At 49.9% G+C, this 15,287-nt stretch overlaps 1 protein-coding gene across 3 annotated transcripts in view; it reads left to right on the top strand.

Annotated features, from left to right (window-relative positions):
* The window catches only part of p130CAS (Serine_rich_CAS and FAT-like_CAS_C domain-containing protein p130CAS), a 371,701-nt gene that overhangs the window by 28,064 nt on the left and 328,350 nt on the right, over window positions 1-15,287 (top strand). Inside the window, exon 1 of one of the 3 annotated variants that reach the window (XM_045748599.2) lies at window positions 4,173-4,554. The exons of 1 other annotated variant lie outside the window; for it this stretch is intronic. In XM_045748599.2, the coding sequence (XP_045604555.2) occupies window positions 4,363-4,554 (192 nt within the window). In that variant the 5' untranslated portion in view covers window positions 4,173-4,362. Of the gene's footprint in view, window positions 1-4,172; window positions 4,555-15,287 lie in introns of those variants that run through there. One more of the 3 variants, XM_069324254.1, reaches the window with a different exon arrangement.

The following is a 15,287-nucleotide window of genomic DNA, read 5'->3' as shown; positions in this document are numbered from 1 at the left end:
GCCCATTGTTTCTCGCCGGCGCCCGGGATCGAACCCGGGACCACAGGATCACAAGTCCAGGCTAGCCTACTTACACAGAAAACGGGCACATAAATATACATGATTCAATTTTAAGAGAAGCAAGGTGACGTAGCTTAATGGGTGTATGACGAAGATCACATTAAACAACTCATCCCAAGATGTAATGTTGCCACCTTTTGGGTGGCTTCATCTTCATCTTAACACATTCACAAAGGAGACATCTCCCGTCATGCAGAGTGCATTCGCACCTCCACAGATCTCCAGTATCAGCTCTTGATACTGGTAATGGCTCAAAAGGGCCACCACTTACGGGCTATTCATGCCCGTGCCACCTTTTGGGTGGCTTAATCTTCATCAATCTTCAATCAATGTAATGTTATTTATTAATCAATCAGCCGGTCGGCCGAGCGGACAGCACGCTGGACTTGTGATCCTGTGGTCCTGGGTTCGATCCCAGGCGCCGGCGAGAAACAATGTGCAGAGTTTCTTTCACCCTATGCCCCTGTCACCTAGCAGTAAAATAGGTACCTGGGTGTTAGTCAGCTGTCACGGGCTGCTTCCTGGGGGTGGAGGCCTGGTCGAGGACCGGGCCGCGGGGACACTAAAAAGCCCCGAAATCATTTCAAGATCATTAGACTACACAGCTCGTTGGTGTAAAGAATATTGGTTCCATTAGAAATACAACTGTGTACATAATAACTGAGCGATAGCTTATCCTTGGAGGCCTAACTGTATATTCTACAGAAGGTATCTTATCTCAACATGCACTCCATGGCCTGGACAAAACATTTGTCCTAAACTATGGAAGAACAGCTTTAGTTTTTAATTCTTAATAAGTATTCTTGAGAGAGAGACAGAGAGAGAGAGACAGAGAGAGAGAGACAGGGAGAGACAGAGAGAGAGAGAGAGAGAGAGAGAGAGAGAGAGAGAGAGAGAGAGAGAGAGAGAGAGAGAGAGGAAGGGAGGTGTCTGTTGATGTCATCATCAGTGCTTGGGGTTGATAGTGTGTGAGGGTTTATGGTGAGGGGAGTAGGAGCACCGTGGCTGCCCCTTACTAACAGTATACAGTACTGAATGGGGTGAGAATAGCTTGAGCTACCTCATCCCTTTGTGTGTATTTTACCTCAATAAACTTATTTCAATTTCAACAGTATACACGTGGGGACACCTTCCTCAGCACGTGCTGGGGCTGCTCCAGCCTCCAGCCCCCGTGCCCAACCCATCCTCCTGAAATGATAGTACTTAAGAGTAACTATTTGGTCGAAAGTACCAATAAGATGTGTTGGACCAGCAGATAGTAGAACTGTATGCTATTAATACAGACCGGAGAAATAAAGCTAAAAGCCAAACTTAAATAGTCCGAGGTCTGTTATAGCATATATGTGTACTATAAAAACTAAGTTTTTAGAGTATATTATATTACAATGTTATATACTATACAATTTTATCAACTGTATAATATAAACAGAAACCATATATAAACACAGTCAAATCACACAGTAGAACGAAAAAGCAACGTAAAGGATCTAGAAGTAATAATGTCGGAAGGCATAACAAAAGAACACAATAAAGTAGCTATCATGACTGCAAGAAAAATAACAGGCTGGATAACAAGGACCTTCCAAACAAGGGGACGTCATACCAATGACATATTGGTACTTTCTGGTGGCCTATCACGTCATATTGGTACTTTCTGGTGGTCTATCACGTCATATTGGTACTATCTGATGGCCCATCACGTTATATTGGTACTTTCTTATTGCCCATCACGTCATATTGGTACTTTCTGGTGGTCTATCACGTCATATTGGTACTTTCTGATGGCCCATCACGTTATATTGGTACTTTCTTATTGCCCATCACGTCATATTGGTACTTTCTGATGGCCCATCACGTTATATTGGTACTTTCTTATTGCCCATCACGTCATATTGGTACTTTCTGATGGCCCATCACGTTATATTGGTACTTTCTGATGGCCCATCACGTCATATTGGTACTTTCTGGTGGCCCATCACGTTATATTGGTACTTTCTTATTGCCCATCACGTCATATTGGTACTTTCTGATGGCCCATCACGTTATATTGGTACTTTCTTATTGCCCATCACGTCATATTGGTACTTTCTGATGGCCCATCACGTTATATTGGTACTTTCTGATGGCCCATCACGTCATATTGGTACTTTCTGGTGGCCCATCACGTTATATTGGTACTTTCTGATGGCCCATCACGTTATATTGGTACTTTCTGATGGCCCATCACGTCATATTGGTACTTTCTGGTGGCCCATCACGTCATATTGGTACTTTCTGATGGCCCATCACGTTATATTGGTACTTTCTGATGGCCCATCACGTTATATTGGTACTTTCTGGTGGCCCATCACGTCATATTGGTACTTTCTGATGGCCCATCACGTCATATTGGTACTTTCTGGTGGCCCATCACGTCATATTGGTACTTTCTGATGGCCCATCACGTCATATTGGTACTTTCTGGTGGCCCATCACGTCATATTGGTACTTTCTGATGGCCCAACACGTTATATTGGTACTTTCTGATGGCCCATCACATCATATTGGTACTTTCTGGTGGCCCGTCACGTCATATTGGTACTTTCTGGTGGCCCATCACGTCATATTGGTACTTTCTGGTGGCCCATCACGTCATATTGGTACTTTCTGGTGGCCCATCACGTCATATTGGTACTTTCTGATGGCCCATCACGTCATATTGGTACTTTCTGGTGGCCCATCACGTCATATTGGTACTTTCTGGTGGCCCATCACGTCATATTGGTACTTTCTGGTGGCCCATCACGTCATATTGGTACTTTCTGATGGCCCATCACGTCATATTGGTACTTTCTGGTGGCCCATCACGTCATATTGGTACTTTCTGATGGCCCATCACGTCATATTGGTACTTTCTGGTGGCCCATCACGTCATATTGGTACTTTCTGGTGGCCCATCACGTCATATTGGTACTTTCTGATGGCCCATCACGTCATATTGGTACTTTCTGGTGGCCCATCACGTCATATTGGTACTTTCTGGTGGCCCATCACGTCATATTGGTACTTTCTGGTGGCCCATCACGTCATATTGGTACTTTCTGATGGCCCATCACGTCATATTGGTACTTTCTGGTGGCCCATCACGTCATATTGGTACTTTCTGATGGCCCATCACGTCATATTGGTACTTTCTGGTGGCCCATCACGTCATATTGGTACTTTCTACCAAATATTTACTCTAAGTAAGGAAGATGGAAGATTCACTTTAGGAAGATGGGCTGCCATGGTATTATGGGTAGTTCAACCCACCTGCTGGTATGGGTAGTTCAACCCACCTGCTGGTATGGGTAGTTCAACCCACCTGCTGGTATGGGTAGTTCAACCCACCTGCTGGTATGGGTAGTTCAACCCACCTGCTGGTATGGGTAGTTCAACCCACCTGCTGGTATGGGTAGTTCAACCCACCTGCTGGTATGGGTAGTTCAACCCACCTGCTGGTATGGGTAGTTCAACCCACCTGCTGGTATGGGTAGTTCAACCCACCTGCTGGTATGGGTAGTTCAACCCACCTGCTGGTATGGGTAGTTCAACCCACCTGCTGGTATGGGTAGTTCAACCCACCTGCTGGTATGGGTAGTTCAACCCACCTGCTGGTAAGGGTAGTTCAACCCACCTGCTGTATGGGTAATTCAACCCACCTGCTGTATGGGTAATTCAACCCACCTGCTGGAATAGGTAGTTCAAATGAGCCCATCTAGGGAACGCCACACTGACTACAGTAGCACATGACCCCTGATGGCTTGGAGACATTATAAAAACCGTTGTTATTCAGCCACGACAGCTGGTGTTGATGGTGATGTGTTGGTGGTGATAGTGGTGAGTGGGCGGGAGGTGCAGGGAAGCATATAGGAAACAGATGCAGTCAGCTGTGCTGTCTGTAATGGTGGGTGGATGGGAGGTGGCGGGTCACGCTGCGACGCCTGCCGGATAATTACGGCATGTCCCACTAACTTAGTGTCACTGTGTTCATATTTAGTGTGATGCTTGCCTCGTCACAACCGCAGATGTGAACAACCGGTGTGAGGAGTTACTAACGTCATGTTGAGAACTGTGTAGAAAGAAGGTTGTTAGCTTGATAAGATAACCAGTTACACGAGCGGCGCGGTCAGAGGCGGTTGTGTTCGCGGTCGCTGGTGACCACACGTTACCTCATCCTCCAGCAGGTGTTTGTGTTCCACGACTGTCCGCACACAGTCACTTGTGGAGGTGAGTGTTGTGAGAGTGGGAAGTGTGTGAGAGAGAGTACTAGGGGCAGGCACCATGCCCTCCCTGCCTCAGCACGACGGCATCTATGCCACTCCCAGACCCACCCTGGTCCTCCCTGATGACGACCACTACTCCGCTCCCAAACACTGCTACTCCCACGCTGATGACGAGGTCCACTACTCAGCGCCTAGACCGCTGGCTAGAGACGAGCTGGAGGCTGAATTTATTCAGCCTATCAAAATGACGGTAGGCCTCATGCCCTTTCAATAGTTTTAGTTATACAAATTCAAATTTGAAAGTCGTAATTTCATATAATTTGTTTAGTCAAGAGATATCAATGATCCGCCTCCCCCATGAAATCAAGATCACATTAATTATCTATAATTTTTAGAGTTTAACATTATTTATTTGTGAAAGTGTCGTGCAGTATATATTATATAGGCTAGATGTCCCACTACTCTTTGCTTATATATATAATAATATTCTCCAGTTGGTATAATCTTGACTAACATTGACATTTCAAATGAGTGTGTTCATAAGGACTTCCCACAATTCTAGCTTTTGAATATTTCAACTATTATTTTGTTTCCGGGGTTCTCTTACTATTGTTTTATTCATAAAAAATCGAATATGCTTTAAATAATCACTATTTTGCTTCTTTCATAGCAAGTTAGGATACGTTTCAGTAAGACATTTAACGGGACATCAACTGAAACTTTAGCTTATACACCCCGATCAACCGATCAACCGATCAACCGATCAACCGATCAACTGTTACAAATTACGTCTGAATTTGGCCACTTGCCCGTATGGCCGAAAATGTACGTAATTCGAAATGAAAAATAATGGTAAATAAATTTGGGATTTGTTGAACAAAGGGGTCGGGGAAGTAGAGTCCGGCGGGGAGCTGGTCCCCACCCAGTGTTGGGGTGACTCTTGCGTGCCTCGTGCCCCCGCCCCCGCCACCCCCGCCCCCACACACACACCCCAACCTGGTGATTTAATTCTGAGCCAGACCCCGCATGGCGGACTTCCTGCAGCAGGGTAAAGGCTCGGCCCCACGGTACACACAACCTCGTTAGCTAATGTGTTGACTCGGGCCCACTGTAATTTCCGTGCGTAAGCCTCAAGATAACGTGTCAGGGGTGTTATCAGGGCGGCTGTAGCCAAGATATCGCTCTCAGCTGATAACCTCAACACCCCTATCCTCCCCACATTTCCCCCCCCAACAACACCTGTCAAGTGAACACCCCCCACCTACTTCCCGTCACCCATCACAACACCTGTGTTGGGGGTCCATCAACCCCCCTACCCACCCCTCCCACCCCCCACCCTCAACCAGCGCAACACGTTTCAAAGTAAATTTATCCTCCCTCATGCCTCCCTACACTCGCTGCTACAACAACAGTCTAACTGAACACCATCGAACACAACACCTGTCGTAAGGGGGGATTTATCTACCCACTTATACCCCCCCCCACACTTCCACCCCCTCAACACTAATCCCTCTCACGAGATACTAATCTCCTCATTCCAGAGTAGTTCCGCTCCCAACTGCAGGGCGGCGGGTAATCCCATCCTCTCCCCACCCCCCTTAACGCACTTATAATTCCCCCTCCCCCTGCCTACCCTCGACACAGCACGGACTAATCCCCTCCCCTCCTCACCACAGCTATAATCCCGTGCTCCCTTCACCCCAGCTATAATCCCGTGCCCCCCTCACCACAGCTATAATCCCGTGCCCCCCCTCACCACAGCTATAATCCCGTGCCCCCCCTCACCACAGCTATAATCCCGTGCCCCCCCTCACCACAGCTATAATCCCGTGCCCCCCTCACCACAGCTATAATCCCGTGCTCCCTTCACCCCAGCTATAATCCCGTGCCCCCTCACCACAGCTATAATCCCGTGCCCCCCCTCACCACAGCTATAATCCCGTGCTCCCCTCATCACAGCTATAATCCCGTGCTCCTCCCTCACCACAGCTATAATCCCGTGCTCCCCTCACCACAGCTATAATCCCGTGCTCCCCTCACCACAGCTATAATCCCGTGCTCCTCCCTCATCACAGCTATAATCCCGTGCTCCTCCCTCACCACAGCTATAATCCCGTGCTCCCCTCACCACAGCTATAATCCCGTGCTCCTCCCTCACCACAGCTATAATCCCGTTCTCCCCTCACCACAGCTATAATCCCGTGCCCCCCCTCACCACAGCTATAATCCCGTGCTCCCCTCACCACAGCTATAATCCCGTGCTCCCCCTCACCACAGCTATAATCCCGTGCTCCCCCTCACCACAGCTATAATCCCGTGCCCCCCCTCACCACAGCTATAATCCCGTGCTCCCCTCACCACAGCTATAATCCCGTGCTCCCCCTTACCACAGCTATAATCCTGTGCTCCCCCTCACCACAGCAATAATCCCGTGCTCTCCCTCACTACAGCTATAATCCCCTCCCCTCTCCTCACTACAGCTATAATCTCGTGCTCCCCTCACCACAGCTATAATCCCGTGCTCCCCTCACCACAGCTATAATCCTGTGCTCCTCCCTCACCACAGCTATAATCCCGTGCTCCCCCTTACCACAGCTATAATCCCGTGCTCCCCCTCACTACAGCTATAATCCCCTCCCCTCTCCTCACTACAGCTATAATCCCGTGCCCCCCCTCACCACAGCTATAATCCCGTGCTCCCCTCACTACAGCTATAGGCTGCCTCCCACCACCACCCTCCCGTGTACATGGGAGCGGCCTCCCACCACCACCACCCTCCCGTGTACATGGGAGCGGCCTCCCACCACCACCACCCTCACGTGTACATGGGAGCGGCCTCCCACCACCACCCTCCCGTGTACATGGGAGCGGCCTCCCACCACCACCCTCACGTGTACATGGGAGCGGCCTCCCACCACCACCCTCACGTGTACATGGGAGCGGCCTCCCACCACCACCCTCACGTGTACATGGGAGCGGCCTCCCACCACCACCCTCACGTGTACATGGGAGCGGCCTCCCACCACCACCCTCACGTGTACATGGGAGCGGCCTCCCACCACCACCACCCTCACGTGTACATGGGAGCGGCCTCCCACCACCACCCTCACGTGTACATGGGAGCGGCCTCCCACCACCACCCTCACGTGTACATGGGAGCGGCCTCCCACCACCACCCTCACGTGTACATGGGAGCGGCCTCCCACCACCACCACCCTCACGTGTTCATGGGAGCGGCCTCCCACCACCATCACCCTCCCGTGTACATGGGAGCGGCCTCCCACCACCCTCACGTGTACATGGGAGCGGCCTCCCACCACCACCCTCACGTGTACATGGGAGTGGCCTCCCACCACCACCACCCTCACGTGTACATGGGAGCGGCCTCCCACCACCACCACCCTCACGTGTACATGGGAGCGGCCTCCCACCACCACCACCCTCACGTGTACATGGGAGCGGCCTCCCACCACCCTCACGTGTACATGGGAGCGGCCTCCCACCACCACCACCCTCACGTGTACATGGGAGCGGCCTCCCACCACCACCACCCTCACGTGTACATGGGAGCGGCCTCCCACCACCCTCACGTGTACATGGGAGCGGCCTCCCACCACCACCACCCTCACGTGTACATGGGAGCGGCCTCCCACCACCACCACCCTCACGTGTACATGGGAGCGGCCTCCCACCACCACCACCCTCACGTGTACATGGGAGCGGCCTCCCACCACCACCACCCTCACGTGTACATGGGAGCGGCCTCCCACCACCACCACCCTCACGTGTACATGGGAGCGGCCTCCCACCACCACCACCCTCACGTGTACATGGGAGCGGCCTCCCACCACCACCACCCTCACGTGTACATGGGAGCGGCCTCCCACCACCACCACCCTCACGTGTACATGGGAGCGGCCTCCCACCACCACCCTCACGTGTACATGGGAGCGGCCTCCCACCACCACCACCCTCACGTGTACATGGGAGCGGCCTCCCACCACCACCACCCTCACGTGTACATGGGAGCGGCCTTCCACCACCACCACCCTCACGTGTACATGGGAGCGGCCTCCCACCACCACCACCCTCCCGTGTACATGGGAGCGGCCTCCCACCACCACCACCCTCACGTGGACATGGGAGCGGCCTCCCACCACCACCCTCACGTGTACATGGGAGCGTATCCGTCTGTAAATTACCCAGAAACTGATTCATTATTTACGGTGGGAGTGAGACCATACAGGCAGGTGTACGCCCACCTAAATGTAGTGATGACTGGTGTTGGCGTATAGACGCACAGCCCTCTCCTGTCGTGACGTTCTTTAGACGCACGGCTCTCTCCTGTCGTGACGTTCTTTAGACGCACAGCCCTCTCCTGTCGTGACGTTCTTTAGACGCACAGCCCTCTCCTGTCGTGACGTTCTTTAGACGCACAGCCCTCTCCTGTCGTGACGTTCTTTAGACGCACAGCCCTCTCCTGTCGTGACGTTCTTTAGACGCACAGCCCTCTCCTGTCGTGACGTTCTTTAGACACACTGCCCTCTCCTGTCATGACGTTCTTTAGACGCACAGCCCTCTCCTGTCGTGACGTTCTTTAGACGCACAGCCCTCTCCTGTCGTGACGTTCTTTAGACGCACAGCCCTCTCCTGTCGTGACGTTCTTTAGACGCACAGCCCTCTCCTGTCGTGACGTTCTTTAGACGCACAGCCCTCTCCTGTCGTGACGTTCTTTAGACGCACAGCCCTCTCCTGTCGTGACGTTCTTTAGACGCACAGCCCTCTCCTGTCGTGACGTTCTTTAGACGCACAGCCCTCTCCTGTCGTGACGTTCTTTAGACGCACAGCCCTCTCCTGTCGTGACGTTCTCTAGACGCACAGCCCTCTCCTGTCGTGACGTTCTTTAGACGCACTGCCCACTCCTGCCGTGACGTTCTTTAGACGCACGGCTCTCTCCTGTCGTGACGTTCTTTAGACGCACAGCCCTCTCCTGTCGTGACGTTCTTTAGACGCACAGCCCTCTCCTGCCACGACGTTCTTTAGACGCACAGCCCACTCCTGCCGCGACGTTCTTTAGACGCACAGCCCTCTCCTGTCGTGACGTTCTTTAGACGCACAGCCCTCTCCTGTCGTGACGTTCTTTAGACACACTGCCCTCTCCTGTCGTGACGTTCTTTAGACGCACAGCCCTCTCCTGCCACGACGTTCTTTAGACGCACAGCCCTCTCCTGTCGTGACGTTCTTTAGACACACTGCCCTCTCCTGTCGTGACGTTCTTTAGACGCACAGCCCTCTCCTGCCACAACGTTCTTTAGACGCACAGCCCTCTCCTGTCGTGACGTTCTTTAGACACACTGCCCTCTCCTGTCATGACGTTCTTTAGACGCACAGCCCTCTCCTGCCACGACGTTCTTTAGACGCACAGCCCACTCCTGCCGCGACGTTCTTTAGACGCACAGCCCTCTCCTGTCGTGACGTTCTTTAGACGCACAGCCCTCTCCTGTCGTGACGTTCTTTAGACGCACAGCCCTCTCCTGTCGTGACGTTCTTTAGACGCACAGCCCTCTCCTGCCACGACGTTCTTTAGACGCACAGCCCTCTCCTGCCCGACGTTCTTTAGAGGCACAGCCCACTGGGAAGGAGGGTCAGGATAAGGATTTGGGATGGGGACGGGGGAACGGAATGGTGCCCAACCACTTGGACGGTCGGGGATTGAACGTCGACCGGCATGAAGCGAGACCGTCGCTCTACCGTCCAGCCCAAGTGGTTTGGACAAGAGAGAGAGAGAGAATTATAGTTTGGAGTTTGGGTAAATACTGGTTGGGTAACAGGGTTGTTGATTTGTGGAACTAATTACCGCGTAACGTGGTGGAGGTGCGGTCCCTCGATTGTTTCAAACGCGGGTTGGACATGTGTATGAGTGGGATTGGGTGGTTGTAGATAGGAGCTGCCTCGTAGGGGCCAATAGGCCTTCTACAGTTACCTTGTTCTTATGTACGTAGTTTACAAACTAATATTTTATTAAGCAAAGATCTTAAGTATAAAAGAAATGCCACCGAAACTCTCTGGGATCACTGTGGTCGGGCACAGTGTCCCTAACTTGTATACCATGCAGAGCCGGTCGGCCGAGCGGACAGCACACTGGACTTGTGATCCTGTGGTCCCGGGTTCGATCCCGGGCGTCGGCGAGAAACAATGGGCAGAGTTTCTTTCACCCTATGCCCCTGTTACCTAGCAGTAAAATAGGTACCTGGGTGTTAGTCAGCTGTCACGGGCTGCTTCCTGGGGGTGGAGGCCTGGTCGAGGACCGGGCCGCGGGGACACTAAAGCCCCGAAATCATCTCAAGATAACCTCAAGATGCAGGGTGATTGATACCTTACCTTGAGGTTACCCTGAGGTGGTTTCGGGGCTTAGCGTCCCCGCGGCTCGGTCCTCGACCAGGCCTCTGCGTTGCTGGACTGGTCAACCAGGCTGTTAGGACGCGGCTGCTCGCAGCCTGACGTATGAATCACAGCCTGGTTGATCAGGTATCCTTTGGAGGTACTTATCCAGTTCTCTCTTGAACACTGTGAGGGGTCGGCCAGTTATGCCCCTTATGTGTAGTGGAAGCGTGTTGAACAGTCTTGGTCCTCTGATATTGATAGAGTTCTCTCTCAGAGTACCTGTTGCATCTCTGCTATTCTGTACATCCTGAAAACGGGGGTATTCTGTACATCCTGCCATGCCTCCTGGTCTCATGGATAAGATTGTGAGAAAAACCTAGTAGCACATCTGGAGAGAAAAGACTTTGTGACACACCAACATGGCTTCAGGGATGACAAATCTCGTCTCACAGGCTTAATAGAATTCTATGACCAGGTAACAAAGATTAAACAAGAAATAGAAGGGTGGGCAGACTGCATTTTCTTGGACTATCGGAAAACCTTTAACACAGTACCCCATAAGAGGCTGGTGCATAAGTTGGAGAAACAGGAAAGAGTAACTGGTAGGGCGCTCCAGTGGATAAGGGAGTACGTAAGTGACGCTGAGAGTTACTGTGAGGGGTGAGACCTCAGAATGGTGTGAAATCACAAGTGGAGTCCTTCAGGGTTCTGTATTCGGTCCTACCCTGCTTCTGATATACGTAAATGGTCTCCCAGAGGATATAGACTCATTCCTCTCAATGTTTGCTGACTATGGCAAAATTATGAGAACGATTAAGACAGAGGAGGAGGACAGCATGAGGCTCCAAGATGACCTGGACATACTAATGGGATAGTCCAACAAATGTCTGTTAGAATTTGACCCGAACAAATGTATTGGTGTAGGGAGCAGGAGGCGAGATACAAGGTACCATTTGGGAGATGAAATTCTTCTAGAATCTTAGAGTGAGCAAGACCTGGGGGTTGATATCACGCCAGACCTGTCCCCCCCCTGAAACCCACATCAAGAGGATATCATCAGCGGCATATGCAAGGTTGGCCAACAAAGACGGCATTTAGAAACTTGTGTAAAGAATCATTGAGAATCTTATATACCACATAAGTCAGATCAGTCCTGGAGTATGCTGCTCCAACATGGAGTCCGTATCGCGTCAAGCACAAGACTAAATTGGAGAAGGTTTAAAGGTATGCCATCAGACTAGTGCCCGAGCTGAGGGGTATGAGCTACGAGGAGAGACCACGGGAATTAAACCCTACGTTGCTAGAAGAAAGAAGAGTTACGGGGAGACATGATCACTACATACAAGATTCTCAGACGAATTGATTGGGTAGATAACGACAGTTTATTTAACACAGGGGACACACGCATAAGGAGATACAGGTGGGAACTGAGTACCCAGATTAGCCATTGAGATATTAGAAAGAACTTTCTTAGTGTCAGAGTAATTAACAAATTGAATGCATTAGGAAGTGATGTGGTGGAGGCTGACTCCATACACAGTTTCAAATGTAAATATGATGGAGACTTATAGGCTCAAGAATCTGTACACCGATTAACAGTTAAGAGGCGGGACCAAGGAGCCGAAGCTCAACCCCCGCAAGCACAACTAGGTGAGCACAGTATTACCTGGAGAGTCCCTCTAGTGGGGTTAGGTTTGTAATAATAACATGGTCCACCAGGCTGTTGCTTGGAGCGGTCCGCAGGCCCACATATCCACTACAGCCTGGTTGGTCCGACACTTCTTGAAGAGCTTGCATCTCAAGTGGCGTGAATATACTCCAGAGTTAAACCATAAAAAATATGACATACGTATGATGACAGTATATATATATTTGGACTCTTGATAAGGTGTGACTAACAGTTTATCACGAGCGCAGTTCCTTATCATGACTTAGAGTTCACCTTAATTCTCAGTACTGTCTCTCAATCTCACAAGGTGAGCGCCTTGATAACCCCACAAACTGATGTGGGCCGACCTATCACAGACCTGCTACCATCAACACTATTACAAATCCAGGTTGCATTTTTAGATTAGTTTTTCTTACTATCAAAGATCTGAAAGCACCGCTATACAAAGATTTGTTCATATCTAATACATATGAATATGGTCAGCACAAACCGAGGAGCAGACTGTGCGACACAGTGGATGCCAGGATCAGGTTGGGTTACCGTTACCTGTGGCAGGTGGCTACAGGTGACGGATCTCCCAATCCTGAGCACTCCAGGTGCAAACTCTGTGAGCAGGAACTGCGGCATGATCTCACACACAACATTACTGAATGTAGTCGTTAGACCCTTCACACCTATATACATGAGATACCTTGAACTTTGCAGTTAATTTACCCACTCCTGTGTTCTTGATGATGTGCTCGTAATAAATGCGGAGTTTGCCAGTGGAGGCTGCTTATCACATGACTAACCATCCTAGGAAAGTTGGGGGTTAGTATCCCATTACTACCTCGTGACACACAAACAATGTAACTGTTATGTGTAAAGTTTGAGTAGTTGCTAAGCATCAGTTTTTCAACAGAACTCCAAACGATCCCTCGAGGATTCTAACCGAGGCCGCCTGGGTAGCATCCTGTACCCACTCATCCATCGCTGTACTAGGTGCAACGTTACTAGTACTATTTACATGTTCCTATTTATAGTTAATATAATTTGACGTGGACCAAGTAACCACAAGTCCAGCCTGCCTACCTATCTTGTGGTGGTTCAGGGAGTAGAAGCACTCCCGAAACCTTCTCTAGGTACATTCCAGGTATGCTCCACGTATATTTATACCTCGTGCTAGAATACATTTTAAACTGCATGTATTACTTCGTAGTCTTCCTTTAAGAGCTTTAAAATCTTGACTGTTGTTACAGCTGAATATGCCCTCTTCCTAGGTAATATATTTAAACAATATGCAGTAAAAATTCTGTGTGGATAGAAACTTGGTATAGAGTAAAAGAGTAAATGCTGACTTGATCCGGATTTTGAGTGCGAAAGCAAGGCCTATCGATCCTTTCGACTTCAGGAGTTTCAAACAAGTAGTGTAAATTTTCTTCCATCAATTTCTCTCAATACTGAAGTGCAGAACTTCGCCATACACATTTTCGTAACTTTACCACATAACCTTTGGTATTTATTCAATGCTATTTAAAATTTCCGCTTTACTTTCACATAAATAAATTATAGTTATGATATTGTCTTCCTTCGTTACATTGGTGACGCCAGTTGTTCTCCCTGGTGTTGCTCAACATGTTAAGGCTGTCACTCGTGGGGGCCACATGCACGCCTCCCTACAACACTCATCTCTGATGAGGAGCAAAAACTTCACATGAATGTTGGTCGATTGATTGATGATTGATTGATGAAGATTAAGCCACCCAAAATGTGACACGGGCATGAATAGCCCGTAAGTGGTGGTCCTTTTGAGCCATTACCAGTATCAAGAGCTGATACTGGAGATGTGTGGAGGTGCGACTGCACCCTGCGTGACAGATGTCTCCCGTCGAATGTTGGTCATTTTGTATGTTAGTTAAATATTGGCTGCCCTTCCTGAACACCACACCTCAGCCCCGCTCCTGTGCCAGGTGAGTCCACTACGGGCTCACCATAGCCCGTGCTACTTGGAACATTTGTGTTCCCAGTAACCAAAATTACAAATCTGTTATAGACTATGAATCTCACAGTAATAAGCGTATGGTGATGGCGGCTACAATTTGCATCTTTACACTAACTCTGATTTAACAGTTAGTTAGCTCACCTTTTTTTTTTTTGCCCAACCACTTAAGCTGGACGGTAGAGCGACGGTCTCGCTTCATGCAGGTCGGCGTTCAATCCCCGACTGTCCAAGTGGTTAAGCACCATTCCTTCCCTCCGTCCCATCCCAAATCCTTGTCCTGACCCCTTCCAAGTGCTATATACGGTCGTAATGGCTTGGTGCTTTCCCCTGATAGTTTCCTTCCTTCCTTGCTCAACCTTTCACAATAATAAACGTGATTCTTCCTTGATTACCTTAAGGAAGGTTCCGTGTGCCGCAGAAAAATTGTATACGCTGGATATTATCCCATCTGAAGGAGCCGCTTTATCCCATTAGGGAGCCGGTCGGCCGAGCGGACCGCACACTGGACTTGTGATCCTGTGGTCCTGGATTCGATCCCAGGCGCCGGCGAGAAACAATGGGCAGAGTTTCTTTCACCCTATGCCCCTGTTACCTAGCAGTAAAATAGGTACCTGGGTGTTAGTCAGCTGTCACGGGCTACTTCCTAGAGGTGGAGGCCTGGTCGAGGACCGGGCCGCGGGGACACCAAAAAGCCCCGAAATCATCTCAAGATAACCTCAAGATCTGTCACTGAGGCGGGATTCATCAATCATTTACGCGGCCACTTATGTAAAGAGGTCCTCTGTACATTTACTTAACAGTTTACAAGCGTCCAAACTTCACTATTCATTGTTAATATTGTTATAAATACTCACGGTGCTTCCGAGCTCATCAACTATTCAATAAATGTAAACAAAGTCGCCATAATTAAGGACAGATGTATAGGTTTCGAAAATTGTTGCGTAAATGC

This window comes from Procambarus clarkii, chromosome 2 (assembly GCF_040958095.1).
Source record: "Procambarus clarkii isolate CNS0578487 chromosome 2, FALCON_Pclarkii_2.0, whole genome shotgun sequence".
NCBI classification, from domain to species: Eukaryota; Metazoa; Arthropoda; class Malacostraca; order Decapoda; family Cambaridae; genus Procambarus; species Procambarus clarkii.
This window is presented reverse-complemented; position numbering and strand designations above follow the sequence as displayed.